General features: G+C 39.2%; 1 protein-coding gene across 1 annotated transcript; it reads left to right on the top strand.

Annotated features, from left to right (window-relative positions):
• Positions 1–1,397: 1,397 nt before the first annotated feature.
• On the top strand, positions 1,398–16,991 carry POMGNT1 (protein O-linked mannose N-acetylglucosaminyltransferase 1 (beta 1,2-)). Its single transcript, XM_053470007.1, has 22 exons — positions 1,398–1,535; positions 3,264–3,489; positions 5,292–5,394; positions 5,997–6,109; positions 6,545–6,610; positions 7,355–7,468; positions 8,395–8,512; positions 9,682–9,780; positions 10,286–10,413; positions 11,334–11,404; positions 11,554–11,629; positions 12,111–12,194; positions 12,469–12,510; positions 12,889–12,947; positions 13,468–13,540; positions 13,696–13,824; positions 13,914–14,039; positions 14,519–14,583; positions 14,734–14,778; positions 14,856–14,991; positions 15,269–15,378; positions 16,083–16,991. Exons 2-22 carry the CDS (start codon positions 3,301–3,303, stop codon positions 16,168–16,170), a joined length of 2,034 nt encoding a protein of 677 aa, XP_053325982.1. The 5' UTR covers positions 1,398–1,535; positions 3,264–3,300; the 3' UTR covers positions 16,171–16,991.
• Positions 16,992–23,431: the final 6,440 nt, after the last annotated feature.

The raw sequence follows: 23,431 nt of genomic DNA on the forward strand, positions 1-23,431 counted from the left end.
TCCCTAGTCCTGTTAAAAAAAAAAACTTAATAATACCGGTAATAATATAATGTTGTTTTTTCCCCCTAAAATACAATACAGACACACAATATCCACCGAAGGAGCAGAGACAGTGATGCGCTTGCAAAGAATGGAAAAGAAATAGAAAAAGGTACTCTATACATTTATGCATGTGCCTTAACCCTTTAATGACCTGTATTTTGTACCCTTAAAGAAAAGAGGTTTTTCTTGCCATTTTTGTCACATGAGTTGGCATGATTCCTCTTTTTCGCTTTTAGTACTTTTAAGACTTTTAGGAAATGTATATTTATACCACAGTGTTTAAGATAATTAAAATACAAAATATAAAAATGGACAAAAAAAATGGAAAAAAAATACCTATGTTTTTTGTTTTGCTTAGCATTTCTTCTATAATATAGGTGACACAGACAGAAGAAAGTGCCTGACTACAATGTAACAAGGAATAATATATATACTCCAGTCGTTATGATTATTTTTTTTAGGGTGTAATAGTGTATAGTAACTACTATCCCACTATCCCACCCGATCTCTCTCTGGACCTCCTTCACTTTTTGGGGTAGCATTTTTTTTTTTTTTTAAGAATGAAACAGAAAAAATACTCTTACCTGAGTTAGAAGCTGCAGCCTCGCAGCTGGAGCTCCCTTCTCCTCCAGGTTTTAATGATTCTTGCCACTGATTGGCTGTGTGGAACCAATAGGAGCATGTTTTGTGCATAGGGGCCCTAAACATTAACCACATTAGCTGGCATATATTTTTCAAGTGCTAACCAACTAAATATTTTTAGTTTTTTTTCTGTGAATGTTTTAAGGTTCTAAATTATTTTATATTTACAGCAAAACAGGGAAAATGTGTGTTAACCTGACATACCAAAATACACAAATTACAAAATGAATTATAAATAAGTGAAGCTATAAATAAATAATACATTTAAACCAACATGGGCGAATCTAAAGTTATATATTACAACAATCTTGACTTTTACACTTAGCAGGGTGACAAACTGTAACCAGGCCCTGGGAACATCTGGTCACCATACCATTTGAAACACTGGAACATGGTTATTTGGGAACAGATGTGGTTAGGGAGTTGAAGCGTTCTTCTGTTTGCACACACAGTACTGTGACTTTTACAGCAGTAGAACCCAGTAACACACTCATCCTCAGCAAACATTCTGAGCGCCTGGAAAAGAGGGACGCTGGGGGGGAGCAAAGCGTGACACGCGAGAATTTTGGCTCCACTAAGGAACCGTAGAGATTCTGATTACCGCAAGGCTTGGGTGAGAGCGCGCGCAACACTCTGCGCATGCGTTCACTAAGGGTAATGGGGGTGGTTCGCGTTAGGGTTACGCCTACGTGCGCGTTCTCGGCGCCGCTTTCCGTCTCTGAGAGCGATGTTGAGTGGTAACGCCGGCTGGAGTGAAGGGACTGGTTCCAGATATCCTCCGGGCAGCGAGCGGCAGGGGACTGGAGGGTAAAATCGAGGGGAGGAAGACAGTGCTGGGGAGGAAGCTGGAGGTTAGCCGTATAAATGGGGAGATAGAGGGGTATAATGTCATGTAGCACCTGCCTGCTGCTTTTCCTCTCTGCCCCCGTCCCTCATAAACATTTGCCCCCTGACCACGTAGAGGGGGGCACTACACTGTGCTCTCGTCCCACTAATTGGGCCCAATGCCATAATGACACTACTGGCAAACCAGTGGCCCTGCCAGTTAACGTTGGTCTGCAGCTATCACCACTGTTAGCTTTCTAAGGCAAATGAAGCTGGCCAAAGGTGATAGGAGTTGGAAGCCCAAGACCAGCTCGGTGGCTAAGCCTGCTAGGTGGCCTTTCTTCGGTCTGGGGAGGGGGGACTGGTATCTACTCCTGGGGGTCACTATTTGGGCAATGGAATACTCTGCTTATGCAGAACTGTTTATAGAACTGTCACCATAGCCATGGCCTCATGGGACCTGATCTTCTAAACGCTGCTATAATTAATAACTTTATGAAGCCGATGCCGTATGAAGCATGATCATCTACACGTGTATTGTAATAAATTCCTCAACAGAAATTATAACTTATTTTTTCGTGCTATAGGGACACTTAATTGTATTTCTTATTCCCAGATGTGTTCATTTTGCGCAAAAGATACGGCTATATTACCACCCCCTGTAAAATTCCCTAAGATGCCTTAAAGCAGCTTTTTACAGTTCATTTTCTTATCATTGCTGAAGTAGTGACTGAATCTTTATGCTCCCGCTAGCTGTCTGTAGAAGAGGAGATGCTGTAATTATTTAACCTTTCGCTTATCAAGTAAATCAGGAGCTCCTGTTCCAGCCTGGATGGGCTGCGTGGGCTTCCTCTTCTTACGGTGACAATGAATGGATTGTCCTTGAGTGGAGTTACTGTGACTGCTACTTGTGCGTTGGCTTCTCATTATTTATCATCAATGCAAATTTTCACAGTCAATTTCCATATAATATATATAATATATAATTATATATAATATAGGGAAAGTGCCTTTACGAGGACACCAGTGTCCATGGCAAGGTTTGTGAAGGTCCATAAAACATCATTAGATTGTCCACTACAGACCCCGGTAAACGTCCACCATGAGCAGTGCCGACCCCTGTATAAATAATGTGTGTGATGGAGATTTATGGTAGATACTGTGTTATGCAGTAGAGAGCCAGAGCTGTTGTTTAGTGATACAGTTCATTTTAATGTAGGGTGTAAGAATGAATGTCTAGTAACTAGCTGATTTACTTGGGTTTCGCATTCTTTTACATTATGCCTACAGGTTATCATATGCAGGTACCTGTCCCAGGAAATATTCTGTAACATGGCTCAAGGAGTAGCTCCAGGTCATGAGTTTAATGGATGCCCCCCATCCATTATGAGGCAAAGAATGAGTTTCTCCTGCAAGGGGGGGGGCTGTGTTTTTCTACCCCAGCTTTTACACAGATCCCCCCAACGTCTTCTCATGGAACATTCTGCAACTACTTATATAGCAGCGCCATGTGTGGGATACTTATTTCTGGAGATAAAGTGAGAGGTTAAGAATGCACTTTGTGGGATTGGAAGTGTGCCTGGTAGGCGTTTGTTTTGCAGAGTGCTAAATATGATGCCGGGGTATAAGTGGTGTCTGCAATGAGTGTTATGGGAGTAAAATTAACTGTTTGTTTCATCCACTGACAGATAAATCTCCATGATGCTTCCAGCTGAAGTGTTACTAACCGGATGTTCGTATGTTGTTTCCTGTAGGATTTATGCTGCCATTTAGGAACCCAGGGCACTGCCGATGCCCATGACAAGAGGAAACCGAGTGATGCAGCCGAACCAGCAAGGCGCCCAGCCTAGAATGGAGGCCATGGAAAAGTGGGACCCTAACTGCCTCGCAAAGCCACCACTCCCACAAAAGAAGCGGAGCTGGTATCTGGCGTGGAAGTACAAACTCAGTAACCAACGGGCAGTGCGGCGAATGTGCCAGGTCTGTAATGAATGTTATACGATGAGCAAGATATGTTTACAGTACATCCTACTAGTCATAAAGCCCTCTTTCATAGTTCGATGTCTTTATCTTCAGTGTTACTTAAATGGATGATGACTCTTCATTACAAAAAGCCATATGTTAAAAGCAGGGTGGAAGAATGCGCTGCATCTGCGCTGCATCTGCGCTGCATCTGCGCTGCATCTGCGCTGTGATTGGTTTAATAAGTGACAATTAAAACCAATTTTCAATTTATCAATATCCCTAAGTTTTGTATATAGTTTGCATTATATGAGTGGTGCTTTGGAACACAGCTTTACCTGGAAAAAGGAGGAATGTGAGAAGTAATAATAAAGAGGTCTATAAAGAGGTAGCTACAACATAACATATTTCCATGTGTATGTTCATGGGATGTTAAACCCCTGAAGAAATTAAATAGATTTTATGTTTTAAGTTCTCAAATACATGCAATTTTCAGTGACAGTAATAATTTACCATCTTTTATGCTTATCATAAAGTCATACCATTATGTACGAAACCTCTCACCAGGAATGTGTGCTGTTTGTACAATAATTACATGTTACATTGAAGAATTCTAGGGAAATACATCCATAATTGTTGCGTCGTCATAGTAACTATGATAGATCATTGGAAGAACTGTGCTGAATACGTTTGGCCGGTTGTTTTTTTTTATATATATTGTTAATATGCGTATTTTTTACATCTTTTTACTGAATATAAGTTTAGCTTTTTCACTTGGCTGTATGTATTTTCTCTCTGTGCCACAGTTGTACCATCGAAAAAGTATTAGTGTTACATAGTTTAACACTGCACTATGGTTACTTCGTTAGCACAAGGCTGAATGTAGTTAAAGCAGAGTTCTATAAATGAACCAATTACAAAAATAGTTATCAGATTTCCTTTTATAATTTGGTTTTGCGCAAAGAGATGGAGTTTGGGAACGCGGCCATCCGAAGAGATTGAATTGTAATTTTCAGCGAAATGGGTTTATGTTGTAATTGGATGCACACGCTCAATGCTGTTTTCCAATAAACTATTCATGAAATTGTAGATCCATTCCTCTTCATTTCTAGAAAATGATATTGAAAATCCATTTTTTTTATATCTTGTTCTTAAAATGCTTTTTTTTTTTTTTTTTAATTGATGGATTCAGGTTCCGATTAAAGCCTATGGTTTCTTGCGGGGCTTATTTTGAGATTTGTGTTATAAATGTTTTAATATTTACAGCTGATATTTGGGGCCACAGCGTGCAGTAAAGGGGTTAAAAAAACTCACGAATGTAGTCATTTGTAGTAAGTACCGAAGTGTCATAAGACAGACACGGCCCCGTGGAGCTATATTCTTTTGGCTCTAGAACTAATTGTTGAAGCAAATGCCTCATATCCATAGTCAAAGAGTATTATCATTATTTTTATTATCTTTTATTTATATGGCACCAACAATTTACGCAGCGCTTAATACAATACATATATTCAAGGGGTCTGACAGGACGAGAATTGACAGATTAAGACAAACCGACAATTAGGTGGAGAGATCCCGGCTCTCAAGTTTACAATCTTATCACAAAAGGAAAGTGAATATGAATACATTATAACTTTGAGCCTCATAAAAAAAAAAATTATTTTAAAGAAAGAGAAAAAAAACTTAATCAGACCATTAACCAGGGTTTCAATTAGGTGTAATTTGTTTAATCTGACAATGTATAATTTTACTTTTTTTTTTTTACGATGGTTCCACAATATTTTGAAAAGATTTGGATTATAACGCCTTTGTCCTTTTAGACCGTGGGGGTGCTGTTTCTGCTCGTAACAGTTATTGTAAACATCAAGCTGATCTTGGACACAAGGCGGGCAGTCAATGAAGAAGAGATGGATCAAGAGTACGGTATGTTGGAATTAATCATATCTGCTGTCATCTGCTGTAGTATGGCAGACTTTAGTGGGGATGCGTTCAGTATGAAGAAAATACCCCGTGGGGATATTAGTATGAGAGACATCAGTCTATAAGGCGAGCTGTATAACTCATCCACGTTTGGTTCGGAACCGTGGAAACGGATCCCATTGTTATCAACGTGTTTCAAAATCTCTGCTGACCTGATCACACGCAGATCTGTGCTGTTCGCAATGCAAAATTATTTTTTGGGCACTTCAGAGGGACTATACAACGGAACTTGATGGCACTATATAAAACAATAAATAATAATATCTATAGTAGAAAGCAAATCTTTTATAGGGCATTTGTGATAGTGTTCTAGGGGGTGCCATATAAATGTTGCAAGGATAAAGGCAACTTCTTTGATCATGCAACACAGCTGCCTCCCTATGAATGAGCACACTTGGTGAGTCTTGTTTACCAGCATCAAAGTTTTAATTTTTATTTATCTCATACAGTTAGTTATCTATATTTCTCAGTTTTCAGGAGCTTCTAGAAATGGTAAACACCTAGAAACACTACATGTTTTACCTAAGACTTCTTACTTTTCACAGATGTTGTGGAGAATGTAGAATCCCCTCATCGACCAGCTGGTGGTAAAAAAGTCCTGGATGTTGAAGTCTACTCTAGTCGATCAAAGGTGTATATAGCTGTGGATGGGACAACGGTGAGTCTCGCCCCTTTTCTATTGATATTAAATATCGGGCTGTCAGACTGAGGGCAATAAAGATATCTACAAAAAAGTTTAACAAATAATAAAGTGACCATCCTGTTAACAGTAAAGCACAACTGCACAATGCATTGTTTGCAACAAAAACTCTTCTGGGAACAAAAAACTAATCAGCTGCCAATGGATCGGCTAAATTACTTCAATTTTTAGTGCAGGTTCAGGACACTGTGCATCCAAGGGTGTCTACCAAGCAAACAATTAACCATCCGATAATTAATTTACCTTTTTCATATCCAAAAAAAAATCTATAGTAATAAAACATACTTTTGCTATAGTACGAGCTTGAAAGTATGTTCATGCTATATACCATTTCCATCCAGGCTGCAACCAATGATTTTTGTTCATGACGTTTTTTGCTTTTGTGCATGGCAGGTGCTTGAAGATGAAACAAGAGAGCAAGGAAGAGGAATCCATGTGATTGTGTTGAATCAAGCAACGGTATTGCACAACATTTACTATGATTCTGAAGCGCTGCTACATTTAAATATACAACAAAGGGCCATTTAAAATTCACAAAAAAAAAATTCTTACATGCTAAGACATTGGTACAGAAAGGGAACCAAGCCCTTCTCTTACAAGCTTTTAGGTGTGAAGCATGTCATCATAGCATACATAATTACAGTGGTATTTCATTTGATTCATTGCGCTTTATAAATTTATACCGAGGTAGACTCGTCACCGTCCTTTAGATATAGTGCATGTACAGTAAACCCCAGCAGGAGAAATCTGTGCAAATGGTAATTACGTACATTACTTGTTTTTTTCCTCTATAGTTGTGTACTTACCCAAAAAGACTAGGCAGACCATCAGCACATTTTGTGACACAGTTCTGGGGGGTTAACTGTGCCATGTCTGTTAGTTGAGTTGGGAGACTGTGAACAGGGAGAGGAGCTGCATTGAAAGTGAGGCTCGGAAATGTTTGTTATTTAGAAGTACTGTTAGAGACACAAATAGAATTGGAACACGTTGAGAAAATTATTTAGAGATGTTCACATTAAGAAACATGGATTTTTTTTTTTGTAATTGCTTTATGGACACTGTTTGGGAAAACTCCTTGCGTATGAACAGCAAGCCTGAATTTAACATTTAACATAACCCAGGAGCATATCATTTTAATTTTTACCTGTTTCTAATAAAAATTGGAGTAGCTTGTTAATAAAAGCTACATTTATTCCTGCACAGGGCCATGTAATGGCAAAGAGAGTCTTTGACACCTATTCCCCCCATGAAGATGAAGCAATGGTGCTTTTTCTGAACATGGTGGCCCGTGGACGCGTTTTGATCTTCACCGTGAAGGTAAGCGCATATGATATATGAATCGAATATGATTTTTGCTAGGGTCACTTATGACATTTTGTCATGGAAAGTAAAAAAAAAACATTTTAGGGTTTGAGTGTTTGGTTTTATGTAATTCTCCATCAGATGAGAAAACACCACTTTTGCACACTTATCTAAGCGGAACAGCACCTTTAAATATAAACATGAATATTTTGTATTCAGCACACATGTTTCTGCCGCCTACCTGCCCTCATATGAGATGCTTTATTGGTTTAATCTCATAGGAAGCTATGCTATAACTCTGCTACTTCCATAGACCCCCATGGCCTGCTATATAGTAATTATGGTAATTTAAATAAAATGTTTCTTTACATTCACTAGAACAGCAAGATATTTACCCGTACGCTCCCATGATGTGTTATATTTAACAGATTAGTTTAATTTTCAAGGATTCTGTCTCCTTAATTTTCAGCCTGGCGCATGAATAGATATTTTTGTGCATAATGGCGTTGTTTTCGTAGAAAAACATTGTTATAGGGCAACCAAGGTTTAAAGGACTGAATTTTATGTTTCTAGAGAAACGGGAGTAGAATTTTCTCATTACCAAAAATAGCTGCTTATAATTGGACTCTCAATGTCAAGAAATGTTCTTGAGTTGTGATGAGCGGGTGCTGAATATAAAACAAGATTGTGGGTGAGAGCTTGCGTCTCTATGCATTTGTGTGACACAAGACAAGCCAAACCAATGTATCCGTCTTAAGAATCAATATGGGGGCATCTCTAGTAAACGGCAATCACAGGTACATTTCCCCTCCCCCCCAAGTATTCACCCAAGAGGAAAATGAGTCTGTAGTTGATTCTGTTTATTTGGCCACATAGAAAAATGTCAACTTCAGAAAAGACTCCATTTAACAAATACTGTTGTTTGTGTCCTATGTTTCCAGGATGAAGGTTCGTTCCATCTGAAGGACACCGCTAAAAACCTTCTGAAGAGTCTGGGTAGCCAAATAGCTCCATCTCTTGGTTGGAGGGACATGTGGACCTTTGTGGTAAAGAAAGGAGGTATTTTCCAAGTTCTTGGAGATATAAGATTGCACATTATTTCTTTTGCTAAATCTATTATTGCTTTTATAACGGGAACCGTTTACATCTGCTCTGTTAGCATATGGTTACCCGATGTATCCAGATGCAGTCTAGTAGTATTGTTTCCCTGTTTCAGGGTGTGAATATACAGTAGATGTTTTTTTTTTTGAGACCAGATTTAATTGTTGCAAAATGTAAAAGAACAATGTTTTTTCCTACTTTTAAACCCCTAGGTTTTGGCACTTTTCCATAAAAAAAATAGTGTATGGGAGAGAGCTAAACTACATTGGCTTTTAAAAGCTGAAATCTAAATAAAATTAACATTAACATTAGTTGTAATTCCACTAAAAATGCCTAAACGCATAAAGCTGAAGCCTGCATGAAATATTTAGTAAGTGGAATGTTTTGGATGCAAGCGACTGTTGGAGGACGGTAGAAGAGCGCTTACTACAACAAATGCCTATGACTCCCCAATCTGTAGCTCCCTCGCGGGAAATGCTTACATTAAGGAGGGAAGATTAGCGGCGGCAGAATAATAACATTGCCGGCACAATGTGAAACCTGCAATTTCCCTCTCCCTTCTCCCGTCCTCGTTCCTGCTGTTTGCATGGTACACTGGGTCATGATGGCTACCGAGTCATTTCTTTTATATAGTAACGCAAAGGAGATGTTTATAGGACTCCATCAAGTAGAATGAGTCCCATCTGACCTTTTTTACATTTAGATTTTAATATTAGTGCCGCTTCAGCTCCAAAGCAGAGAGTCAGTTATTTATTTGCTAAAGTACTGTAGGGCTAAACAACTTTCTCTAATGGAAGGGAGATACTTTCTAAAGATTGTAATGCATTTCTTGTGTGTGTGTGTGTGTGTGTGTGTGTATATATATTAAATAAAATATAAAAAAAAGCCTGGCTTGCTATCGTCTTTTTCACTTTGTTTGCTTGGAATCGTAAGTTTTTCGGTCAGTATGTATTATATAGTCTGCAACAAAAGACAGCTTCCGCTTAGCAGAATGGTTGTAAAAGCATGCTTAGATGTATACTCAGTTTAGAATGATTGCAGAACGAATTCAATTAAAGGATACAATTTTTCCTGGTATTTATAAACCTCTGCCTGTATATGCTTATATATCTGATGTCTCATTCTAGGGCAGATTTATGGTGAGAAACACTCTAAATCCCCTGCCTTATCTACTTGGGGTGATCCAGTACTGCTCAAAACGGATATCCAGCTTGTCCCTCCTGAAGGTATAGCCTAAAATGTATATCACAAAGGCAGAAAATATATTGCTTGGAAATGTATGTATACATACTGTGTGGATAGATTATATATGTGTGTATACCTATATATATACACACACATGCAGAGGACGCTTCGTTCACATTTGTCCATAGCCAAAATGCTTCGCCTGGTCTTTCCAAAATCATGTTCGTGTTATATTACACCTCATTACAGAAGTGCCCACTACCCAATTTTTAACATTTTATTTTTTTTACACTACATTTTTTTGAGCAAGACAATTTACAAAACTATTTTATTTTGGAACTGAAAAGCTACATATTCATCTGGTGATTACTGAATTAAACTCGCATGATCCCCTTCAAGATGTTGTTGGTATTGGACAACCATCATAATATATTTAATAACTGCAGTTGACTTTGCCTGTCTAAAGCATTTTAACTAATGGGAACTCTTCGATGGATAAGTGGATCCAACAATGCTTACTAATATTGGAGCGTCTGTTTATTGCAGAAGCAGAATGTCACTGGCCCGATACAGAGCTAAACAGAAGGCGGAAGAGATTCTGTAGTAAGGTGGAGGGCTATGGCAGTGTCTGTAGCTGCAAGGACCCAACCCCGATTGAATTCAACCCAGTCCCTGTGAGTATCAATATCCTAACAAATGCTTTAATTTCCCTTAAAATGTTCTCCCTGAGAACATTTATCTGCTTGGCTGAAAATATGAAGCTGTAATACGGTTTAGGAGAACCTAAGTCGTCTATAGTAGTACTGATGTATACAGCATAGAATGGTTTTCTTAAAAAAAACAAAAAACTTAATAGAGCCTAGATGTTGTGGATGGAACATAAGCAATACACAGAAACAGAGACACGGGACCGCCGGTAATCAACTATGTCAAATACTGCTTTGTATGTCTGTATGAAGGTGCAGTTGCAGTTAGGGAGTCCTGCTCCTCCTCTTGGTTCTTTGTTTAATGTGAACTAGCAATTGGACGCCAGTTCTTACCCCCACACTCGCACAATCGATGAGTCGTAGACTAAAGTTTTAATGATAATTTATTGGAAATTCATTAATGTTAGCCGGTAATTTCCACCAGGACTGAAATCTTGGGATCTAGTGCAAAGCTAAATACAGGGCCCCCATAACCCTTAAATGTAATCACTTCATGCTTGCAATGGGTCCACTAGTCTTTCAAGGACCCAGTCCCAGGTAGCGGGCCACGGGGTCCGATGAGGATTAGGGAGACCGGCCCCCGTTTGCTTGCACAGGTCCCACACACATATTCACATTCTGTGATTGTGGAAAAAACTTGCAGCTTCCCACTGCCAACAAACATAGGTATTTGTTTTATTATCTTGAAGTTCATTTTAATATTAATCTATTCCTTTTTTTGTGTGTAAACATCACTGATTACAATACTATTAATACACGTAAGTGAAATTGAGAATACATTTATGTATATAAAAGCCATGATATCGGTAGTCGTGGTTTGTGTAACTGTGGCGTTCAGCTAGAAATGTAATTAAGTAATTAACTCTGTTAATGTTTCTTCCGCTTAGCTAAAAGAAAACAAAGTATCCAATGTTCCCGTGGCTGTTATTGCTGGGAACAGGCCAAACTACCTGTACAGGTAAAAAGTCCTTAAAATACACGGCACAGACAAACCCTTGTTCTATGTCTATTTGTTTTTCTTGACTATAATGGACAAACATTCATAAAGTTTCAATAGATTTGTGACGTGATGATTTTATTTTAATATTTTATTTTTTTTATATATAGGATGCTGCGTTCTCTTCTCTCTGCCCAGGGCGTGAACCCACAGATGATAACAGTCTTTATAGATGGATATTACGAGGTAAGCTTGACTTAACGAAGCAGTAATGCCATTTTTGTCTAGCCGGTACCTAATAAATGGCGTTGAACGTACCGTTCACGCGGGGCAACACTCTATGGATCCTGTGGAGAAGGGCGAGGAAAAGTTCTCTCAAAACAATTACTATTCTTTTAAGCAAATCTTTGCAAGGCGGATAAATCCTGTAACTGTTTAGTGCTTAATTAACTTCCGCTGCTGTAATCCAACATTCACAAAAACTCTTAAGCTGAACAGCTGCTGTTCTGAGTCCGATGGTTATTGTTCTACGTAATGCATTCAGTCATTGCTGTTTATTCAGGGGCTCAGCACTGAGGTCTCATAATTTGTTAGGATGACACAACTTGTATTCCTTACCTCAAGGCACAAGTGATGTCGTTTTCGCAAGCATATCATACATCGCCATTTTTAATCAATAGGCTGAGCACTTAGTCATCTCTGTAACGTATCTGCTTCCTTTTTTTAGGAACCAATGGACGTCGTGGAGTTATATGGTTTGAAAGGCATCCAGCACACCCCTATAAGCATTAAAAATGCACGTGTGTCCCAGGTAAAGATATGGAATATGTGAAAGGAAAACCCATACAGCATACCTAATAACATACTGGTGCGAACAATGCAAAAGCTACACAGCCGATAAACCTGACACTGCAAATCCGTGTTATGGTTGTTTCATGGTTAAACTTTTTGGGAGGGACAACTGCTAACTCTAATTGGGGGAAAATGTCACATTAATAGGTTACTTTTGTGTAAGTGTGCAATTCCATAGCAACTCGTAACGACTCGTCTAAAGATCTCATTCTGGTGTCTCTCTCACCGTACAGCATTACAAAGCCAGCCTGACGGCCACGTTTAACCTTCACCCGGTGAGTAACTGCATATTCCTGAACAATGGCCATTGTAAGCAAACAATACGCTTGTCGAAACAGATTCTGGTAAGTTGTCAGGGAGTCACCTGTAAAGTGTCAGCTATTCAGGCTGAGTAGTGAGAAGAGCCACTTCTATCCTCATTGAATAAAGAGATGAAAATGAGAGATAATTTCTGAAGTATGGGTAAAGTACGTTGGTAGCTTTCAAGCCCGCAGTTCTTGACTAGTTCCTTTGGGATTCTGTCTGGCAATGTATAAAAATGAGCTAATAAACAGCTGGGGATTTACTTGTTGCACGCACCTGCTATTGCTTCTTAACGTGTGTGTTGCGTGGTTAATATGTTCCACTAAGTTAATGCCATCTACACTCCGCAGGACGCCAAGTTTGTTATTGTCCTTGAAGAAGATCTGGATATCTCGGTAGATTTTTTCAGGTAATCCGCTGTATATTATAACAGACCCCCTTTTTTTTTCTTGTTTAACCTCCTTACCCGTGTTCCTCTGTAAGACGCCTAAATGTGTTTCTGTATATTAGTGGTTTCATCTGTCTTAGCTAAATATCATTCATTCTTTTGTAGAGCAAACAGCCAAGCTAAAAGTACTAAATTCTCCTGGGAATAAAATATTTATTCTGATGTGGCTGATGAGTATTTTGCATTTAGGTCTACAAAGATAATTTGGACATAGCTCTGTAAACCCATGTGGCTTTCATGAGACCACACTCTTCAATGGTTGTTTATGTATTACATCTGCGTGAAGCTCTGCACCACCATTCATATACCCCTAAAATTAAAGGCCAAGAATAACATGTTCCAACATACAGAAATGCACATAATTAAACAATGAAATCAATCATAAGCAAAAGGAATATTCTGTAAATTTGAAGAAACCTATACATTTTGTTCCCATGAGCTTTGAGTCCATTAAACATTACATTTCCCATCTCTATTGCAGTTTCCTTAGTCAAACAATTGATTTGCTGGGAGAGGATGAGAGTCTGTACTGCATCTCTGCGTGGAATGACCAGGTGGGCATCTACTAAACCGTTATAAATTATCGGCTGTAAAAACTTGCATTGCTTGTTTGATGTTATTGGCTTTAACTCCATTCTGTGATTAATAGTGTTACTCCCCCCACCTGTGCATCCTAGCCATCAGTTATAATTTTTTTTTCTGTTTTAAGGGATACGAGCACACTGCCGAAGATCCGTCCCTTCTGTATAGAGTGGAAACCATGCCAGGTTTAGGCTGGGTTTTAAGAAAAAACCTTTACAAGGACGAACTGGAACCAAAGTGGCCAACGCCTGAAAAAGCAAGTGCTTATCCTTTTATCTACGTTACTCAATGGCACGTAATGTCTCGTGTATCTTAACTTCCCATTTTTCTTCCCGTGTCTGGTAGTTGTGGGACTGGGACATGTGGATGAGGATGCCTGAGCAGAGAAAGGGCCGGGAATGCCTTATCCCAGATGTTTCAAGGTCATATCATTTTGGCATTGTAGGTCTCAACATGAATGGCTATTTCCATGTAAGTCTGTTTCCTATCACCTTACAGAATGTTCAATACCTTTAGAGAGATTAATTGTGCTTTCATAGATCTTGGATGAGGAAACTGAGATCAGGGACAAAATTAGCTCAACAAGTTGCTGCTTCTTGACCTTGAATGTTCTCCCTTCTCCTCACCCACCCTTACAAAGACTGCTGAAGGTCACAAGCATCCACAAAAGCGCAGCAATAACATAAAAGAAAGTGAGGAACAAGTTGGTGCAGCTGCCTTCATAGCATACTCAAAGGGGACAAGCTAGATGCATAAATATAGCCTTATCTCTAACACATGGGTGAACTGTCCTAATGTAGTTTCAGCCAAAAATGACCAGTTCTTGTGCTGTATTTGCTGTAACCACAAACTGCTGCTTTTTCTACCTAACGTGTTTCCGAGGTCACAGACGAAAAAAAAATCTTGTGTATGTTAGTTACGTATCTGTCGTCTTCTTTTGTTCTGAACAGGAAGCATATTTTAAAAAGCACAAGTTTAACACCGTTCCTAATGTGCAACTAACGAATGTGGACAGGTACGTCTCGTTATAGATCTTATTACATTGTGTGTTGTGTTTATTGAATGGAAAAGCCTGTTTGAAGAGAGAGTCCTCCTTTAGCAGACCATTTTCAAGATTAACGTTTTGTGGTTAATTGGCTAATATTGCTATTTTGTGCTTCTTTAGCTTGAAAAAGGATGCCTATGAGATTGAAGTCCACAGAATACTCAGGTATTTACCTGCCTTTGTAAATGTTAGATTGCTCTGGAAGGTGTACTTGGTCTGATACATATTGCTACTTCTTTCAGTGAGGCTGAGATGTTAGATCACAGCAAAAACCCCTGTGAAGATTCCTTTGTTCCTGACACCGAGGGAAAGACGTACGTGATATACATTAGGATGGAACAAGAAGCCGACTTTACTACATGGACTCAGCTTGCAAAGGTAATTCTAATCATCTTCTGCCGAGAAAATCTGTTATCCAAAGGTGACGGCTCTCAGCACAGTATCATTTTGATCAATATATATTGTAAGCCAGCTTGGTAAGAATTTATGAATGAAGCATTTGCCGATGCAAGAAACGAGGGCTAGGAACATTTCCATCCCAAATCTCAGTCTGTAATGTTTGTTCTGTAGGATTAAGGAATTCTCTTGCTATCTTATTCCCCGTGAGAAAAGCTGATTTTCTGATGTAACCCTACGGTGTTTTCCTTTGTTGCAGTGCCTGCATATATGGGACCTAGATGTCAGAGGGAACCACAAGGGACTCTGGCGTCTCTTTCGAAAGAAAAACCATTTCTTGGTGGTTGGGTTTCCTTTCTCGCCATATTCGTAAGTCACGCAACCATAATATGTCCGATCCATTAATATTATAGTTAGTGGGGAGATAGAAAAGTGGGAGAGTAGATTAAAAACAAACCATAACATGCAACTATTGAATGTTATGTGTTGTGATACATACAAATAAAATTGCTATAAGATTTTGTTACATAATTATTCTTTGAGATTGATATAGCCTTTATTCTTTGCATTGATATGTATGCCATTTATAATATATCATATAATATATCATATCCATTCCTGTGTGTGTTGCGCTGTAAGTATATAATGCATTTTATCTGTTCAAAAGTGGGAGTGTTGTATGTGATTGTGAGATACAAATCGATATAATTGTCTCTAGAGGGAGAAGTGGGGCTCAATTGTAAATCCGTTGTGGTAAATAGAAACAGAAGAAAGAAAATAAACTGAAGCTGTACTCACTAAAATGTAATACGGGGAAGTATGTATTATGTATAGCGAAAGATGCCACTTGTGATTGCCATTACATGGATAAGGCGAACAGGAATGCGATTCTTTTGGGTTCCAAAAGATAGAATAGTTACCTAGGATACACCACTTCTAGGTAACGATCCTATCTTTTGGGGGGGGGGGGGGGAGATAGCATACACATAATTACGTGGCTATATGGTCCCACAGTTTAAAACTGACGTATCTCTTGAAGTTGTGTTCTCAGATCTTTCTAAATCTGTACACAGGGTTAAGAAACCACCGTCTGTGACGCCTATTTACCTGGAACCTCCTCCCAAAGAGGAAGCAGCAGCTGCTGGTGTCGACCAATCCTGACACTTGAATGTGAACCGTCGAATAACTGCCGTCCAATAAGCAGAGGCGCATCTTCCAGCGGGGCCATGTTGGGCCTGGCCAAAACGTCCCTTGGATCGTGCTGGACATGGGACTGCACCGTCCTGTAGCATTTTTTTTTGTACATTCAAAACTTTATTTTGTTGATGGGATGATCCACTGACATTTCAGACTTCTTGTTGAGTGAAGACTCAACTGTCTACAGAAAAAAAAAACTAGTTGGTTCCAGAAGATTCTGGAAGACGCTATTTGAGAGGGCAAGCACTAATGTTATTCCTTGCTTCGGTTCAAGGCTAGTTCTATCAAGTCTTCATCAGACATAAAGCGAAAGATGTTTTTTTTTCCTACTATGTTCACTGCCGCGAAGACTTGTTTTTTTTTTTTCTGGAGATGCGTTGTATTTATTATTGAGAGAGAAACGTACTTCCTTCTTCTCATTTTAAGATTTTAGTGTGTGAGCCCGAGCCGAACCGGCCCTTATTGGAAAATCGCTAAGTGGGTGTCTAGTTCTGAGCCCTTGCTCCGGACTGAATGAACAGGACCCATGTCTGCCAGTATTTGTAGTGATGTCTCTTCGCTGAGTTTGGCCTGCTGACCTATTGACAGTCGCCACGCTCATGCAGTGCCTTATTACTGTGTGTTACTTAGCTCGCATGTTGTATATGTCAATATTTCCCTTTAAGCTTTTGAATTATCCCATTGATACCAGGTGCGCTTTCAAGTTAATTTGTCTGTCTGAGATATTCCATCTGAAATAGTTATCAGGTCCAAAATAACCCCTCACACTTTCTATATCACCACGTGCAGCATGCATTGAATCATCACTATCGTGCATCATCCTCAACATATAGAGAGCTGCTGACATGAATAACTTGGTGTGATGCTTTGCCTATTAATACGAAGCACTACTAAGTCTTGGCAAAAACTGAAAGGTTCTCCTTTAGACCTCAACTCGATATGTGATCAGATTTACCATTGAAGTCAATGTTCTTCTGGATGAAGCTTCACAAGGGATGTTTTCTCTTTAAGGTTTACTAACTGAGTGTGTGTGTGTGTGTATATATATATATATATATATATATATATATATATATATATATATATATATATATATATATATTTAAAAAAATAGCAAAACAAAAATACCACTATTAACCTATAGAACATAAGCACCTAGCTCTATAGAATAATAGAGGTGATTTCTACACTTTAAATTTAAAATGTGATATTTCTAATATACCACTATTTTTTTCTAAACAATTAAAAACGTGGAATAACTGTGGAAAGCCACATTGTAATTTCCCTATGGCAGTTTTGCTTCTGCTCAAATTGATACTGCTTTTTTTTTTCCCATTTTACATTCTGCCACATATTGTAACATATAACACTGACGGGGCATAGTAACATACAGCGGGTTACTTGATACATACTACTGTGTAATTCATAAGAATAAAGGCTACTGTATTTTTAGATTTGTTGCCAGTTTAGGGTGTTATTTAATTTTAAACACTGGATATATTTGTTTTATATTGCAATGGCTCGCAATGCACCTTGAATTAAAGGAATTGAAAGTCTGTTCATTACAGTATATATCATATAATTTATGCTGTTTGGATTAATATAAAAAAGTACCCTTCCCTTTTCAAAGTGTGTGTATTATCAGCTAGAACTGGCTTAAATGGCCTGATGCAGGGCAGCCATGCATATCATGCATTAGAATGGCATAGATAGAAACCATACTGAATTTCACTTGCAATGAAGTTAATTACTGCAGAGCTTACATCTTACCACTAGGGGGCAGCAACACTGCAGAGCATTCCATGAAATAGTCATTTTTCAGTATATTTATACAATGGGAAAAAAAACTGATTCAAGTCAGATTTACTTTTGTCACTATGTGGTGATCCTGGTCAACAGCTAGTTATCCACCGTTCATTTCAGTACCTGGCTGGGGGTGAAGGGGATTCTTTCCATTTAAGTGAAAGACTTTTTAACGATGCATTTACATAATTCCCACTGCCTGTGTTTATTGCTAAGATGTAGAATCAGAGGCAGGCTTTCATTACTTCTTGCTACTGACCAGTGCCGATTTGGTAGGCTGTGATCGTAGACACAGCAATGGTAGACAAAATGTTGATGTGATGGACAGCTTTTCTTTGTCACACCCAGTAAATGTCAAAATAATGTGTATATATAAACAGTGGGCAAACGGCTTACAGGTTATATTATGAATATGAAATATGATTCTTTTATAAATTCCTTTCTTAGTTGTTTACCAATAGATCACAGATATACATAAAAAGGCCTGATGAAGCCCGTGTCTCTAACATCAACCCCTAAAAGAAGTCGTCCCTCTTGGTCGTGTTTAGAATATTGGGAGTTATGATCTGCAACGTTATGGCGTTGACTTCTTGTCTATTAAGGGAAATGTAAAGCTTAGAATGAGTTACTATCATAGCCGGTTCTCAACAGTAGAGCTTTTAAACTTAAGCTGTGCCGATTATAATGGTAGTAGAACATGTTTGGTTAACTGGGTCCACCTGATCTTTTGCTTGGATACATTAAAAATCTTTGTCCCGTGAAAGGTAATGTAAAATACTTTAAACATAGGGACAAACTAGCTCCACGGCATTGTATGCCCTACAATGCTCTAACGAGTAATTATCCAAGCGCATCCATGCCGTCATTGACAAAGCAACAAAGTTTAATATTAACAATGGAGTAAACATAACCGCTACCCCCGCACAGATCTCTGTATCTCCCTGTATACTAGAGTACTTGTAACGATTGCAATCAGTATGATTATTTATATTGCTTAATACAATAAATAGAAGCCGATCCAAATTACACACCTGGGGACAAGCAGGAAGAATACAAATACTTTCTATTCCCCAAGTGGAAGGTGTTTAAGTGCATCTCATTAAGGTTTCGTATTGACACTTGAACATGTCTTCAGTTAGAAAGGTAGTGGATCTGTCAAGTATTATGTCTTAACCTCTTATGGACAATGGGTTGTCCTTACACCCATTAGAAACAATGCATTGTGAGCCTGTACATGTACGGCCTTTGTCATGAAGGGGTTAAATATACCTGTTATCCCTAATGTCTGGTACCGTATGACTTGTACATCACATAGAGGCACTTACGGCGGTAGCGGCTACATTGGCCCTTTAAGACCAGTTAGCCAAATTCTTTTTTCTCTCTCTCAAGATGACCGCGGGCATTTTATAAAAGGACAAGTCGCAGCAGGCCGGTTTGTGATACGGACAACACGCACTTTATATACAGCCCCAAATGGGTTGTCAAAACTACAACAGAGTTTGGCTTGCTGCAGTTGGCTACGCAAAATATTGCCCCATGAAGGCTATTGTTCAATATTTCTGTAATAAGAAAGGTACACAGAATGTTTCACGTTTGCTGGAAACCTGAGACGTGGGATGGGCGTGAGCCAAAGGTTACAACTTTCATAGCTGGACACAGGATTCGCTTTTAAGAGAACCATGGGGCGGAAATATAATACAGTGCTGTATGAAAATGTGTTTGTATATGAAACAGTTTGAGAGAAACGTGTTTGTATATTAAACAGTTTGAGAGATATACGAGATTATCTTATATTTACATGTATGGAATGTTGGGAAGTATTAACCTTTAGACATTTTCTGGGGGGGGTCGGAAGGGAAAGAGGGTACAAAGACCATGAGAGGTGGACGGCCAGCCATGGTGCCGGCACAGAACCGGACCACTGACCCTTTCACCATGTTAATTCACAAGCCAACTTATCCTCCGGATATTTATGACTTTACAAGAAACTTTAAAATGTAATGCATTTGTGTACTTTAATGTTTCATAAAACACCCTTTCTAGCCTTTTTCCAAGCTATAAATGCTGAGATCCTTTAGTTTTTTTGGATTTTTTTTTTTTTTTTTTTGGATTAGTTTTTTTGGCTTTCTGCCTTTTGTTGTATTGTTGCTGGCAGCACAGTACTCACTACCCACAACACTGTCTGCCTTTGGATTTTTACTTTCCAAGTGCATTATCTTACATTTATCAACATTGAACTGCACTGACACACCCTTATTATTTAGTTTATTCAACCTGGAATGTAGAACTCTGTATCTTCTACAAAACAATTTATCTTGTGAAATCCTATGTAAATAGGTAAATATTAAAAAGAACCAGTCATATTGCATATCTCTGAGGTACCCCGCTACAAAAAGTATTCTCTGAATATTCGCCACTGCCACGTAGTCATCACCTGATCCATTTAATTATTTTAAGGTCCCGGCAAACACTGCTTGAGCCTTTATGGGTTTAACCAACTGGAAACGAGAGCTATAATAATCCACAATCCATAAACCTAAACGTCAGATGGAGGCGTTTATTTAATTTTTATTGCCAGAGGCTGAGGAACTAGTGATTTATTAAAAAACGGTTGATTACCTTAAATCCAAGACAAAATATGCTAGAAATTTATGTTAAGCCAGTTGGAGTTTAACACTAATGCAATAATTTCAAAATAGCCTCAACAGGTGGAAATTTGAGAAGACCTACAGAGAGCCACCTGGCTCCTTGGACAAAAACGGCAGTATTAGCCAGCCCATTCTTCAAACACTAGAACCATTAATCTACGGAATGAGTTGCCCATCATTAGATAATGTTCAAATAGTCGTTTTTGTGGCTTCGTGGTCTGGGGAGGGTGAAGGCAGCGCACCGGTGAAAAGATCTGTCAGTCAAATGCGCATGTACACAGTGTCCTAACACTTTGCTCCATCACCTGAATTGTTGATGATGACTCTTAGTTTGGATTCTTGTTTGAAAAAAAAAACATTATGAGAGATTAGGTTCCCCTTTGAACATTTTAGGCTAGGAGAGGGATCCATCCACCAGTTTCTACACCCATGGTAATGACACTCCATGTGATGTCCACCAATGACTTCTGGAAACTAGTGTTCTTCTCTAATCACATTTTAAATTCATGCTGGTACTGCGTTTATTATTATTATTATTATTATTATTATCATTATTATCATCTTTTTATTTATATGGCACCAACAATTTAAGCAGCTTTTCTTACAATACATATATTCAAGGGATATGACAAGACCAGAATAACAGACTAAGGCAAACCGATACATTAGGGAAGAGGACCCTGCTCGCATGCTTTCAATCTTCATTACGTCTAATACGCAATACGCCTATGTACTGTTTCTTGAACTCATGTTTCCCATAATATACATTAAATCAGGCACGGGTTGCTAAATGTTAATTTTCATACGGCTTTTTGTGCTCTATTTATCGTGTCGACTTTTAAGTCAAGTGGAAGCAAAGGGAAGTGTGAGCACGCCCTCCGTTTGTATGCTTACCAGCCTGATTGTTGGCGCCCTTTAGTCCTTTTCATACAAATGAAGTCATACGTATCTTATTCAGAAGGTGCGGCGGCAGTTCCTGGTGCACTTCCTTCTACTGGAACATAAATATCCTTCAGAGGCTTACTCCTGAACCGAGAGAACGCTCATCAAGTACATTTGTATATTATATATTTTCCCATGGAAAAAATAAACATAAATTGTTTTTTTTTCAAGGAATGGTCATTTTTCTAGGGGGGTGTCCCACATCATACAAGGCAAGGGTGACCCAATGTAAAAGAGCAGCTCATACAGAATAAGCCCATTGCACACCATACAGCCCTGCCTAACAAATATTTAACCTTAACCCTAGAATATTTGGAAATGCCGACATGTCTGGATTTTTTTGCAGCTGAAAACTTCACATGAAAACTTCCTGCTCTGCCGCACTGAAAGGTTGGATGGATCCGCGGTCGAGCGGTGGCGTCTCCAAACTGGGACACCTGCTACGTATCCCCATACAATGTTTGAGAAAGGGGCAAGAAGGTATGATGCACAGAAAGTATCCCCCCCCAGGGTCAGAATTCAGCCGAATATTATTGATATTTTTCCTGACTCCATTGAGGGATCTTGTTTTACTCTCAAGGCATGATGTAGGGTCCAACCCCTTTCACCACATATTCTACCAAGCCCTCCAACATATCAAAGTGCCAAAGTACCAGTTTTAGGGTATTTGGCTAGTGGGCAGGGTCTACTAAGGCATTTTGAGCTCCTAGAAAAGAGTGACATCATTTTTATCGCTATTATTTATTGATTTTAATAGCTCCATCCGAAGAAGAGAGAGAAACAGGGATTTGAGTCCCAGGAAGGGATTGTGCCTTCTAAACAGAGATACAGGAGGTACGTAGGACAGCCTGGTGGCTCTGGGTGGAACGGCAACTAAAGCAAACCAAAATGCTTCAGGTAGTGGCACAAAAGCATTAAATCAGAGCAGCACAGTGGGTCATTGCCTCATGTCACATGATACATGACATCAGGTTTCAGGGCCTCCTTGTTACTGAGGTCACCTTCGTCTCCAGGCAATTTATTTTCCAGTAAGTAGACGGTAAAGATGAGAAGTTACGTGGCCCGTAGCAGCTAAAAGACCAGTCAAACCGTTTATTGATTATTGTTCATTTTTAAGATGACATTCCCTGATAAATTAAAATGATGAATCTACACCAGTGGAAGCAGCTGAATGCTTCTGCCAAAACTTGCCGATAGCAGTGAAAACAACATGGCGTGTGTACATGCGAAGGGATCCACTGCCGCCAAATGACAAATGTCAGTGGGCAGCAGGATTGAAGGTGTCTCTTTCCCGGGGCATGGGAGGTCCCACATGACTCTGCCTACAGAACATACCATTTATTTATTTATTTATCCCTCTTATTTGCATGAGCAGCTCTCAATTCGGACAGTGCTGCTGGCGTTGGTGCATTTGGGGCATCTTCAAAAGGTCTGCTGCCTAGTTTATCCGGGAATACAAATGAGGCGGCTGACAGGGGTCAATGCGTACCTCATGGGCCCGTGTGACCAACAGCCAGGGCCATGGGTTTCTATTTCCCTAGGCAAACTATGATTCTAGCAGCCCTCTCCTGCACTTGATGACAAACCGATAACCTCATGGCTGCTTTCTCTATCAGGTGAGATCAATGGCCAGCTGATAGTGACTACTTTGCCTATATCGTAGGACCATTCCTGCCAAGAACCACTGCATGTTTGCCAGGATGACTTCTTCTTTTTATGTATACAATGTTGGGAGGCATGAGAGAAAATACAGGGAGGATGGAGATGGGGGAGAAGGATAGCGTGTCCTTAAGATGTCCTTAGATGAGGTTTGGTGCTGGCCCACAAGGTTT

This window comes from Spea bombifrons, chromosome 6, assembly GCF_027358695.1.
Source record: "Spea bombifrons isolate aSpeBom1 chromosome 6, aSpeBom1.2.pri, whole genome shotgun sequence".
Classification (NCBI taxonomy): Eukaryota; Metazoa; Chordata; class Amphibia; order Anura; family Pelobatidae; genus Spea; species Spea bombifrons.

Bases quoted from the DNA above. Each gene is read 5' to 3' on its own strand.
- POMGNT1 (XM_053470007.1), top strand. From the start codon at position 3,301: ATGCCCATGACAAGAGGAAACCGAGTGATGCAGCCGAACCAGCAAGGC. The intron at 8,513-9,681 runs GTATTTTCCAAG...GTCTCATTCTAG, and splicing joins CTTTGTGGTAAAGAAAGGAG to GGCAGATTTATGGTGAGAAA. The intron at 12,511-12,888 runs GTGAGTAACTGC...TACACTCCGCAG, and splicing joins CCACGTTTAACCTTCACCCG to GACGCCAAGTTTGTTATTGT.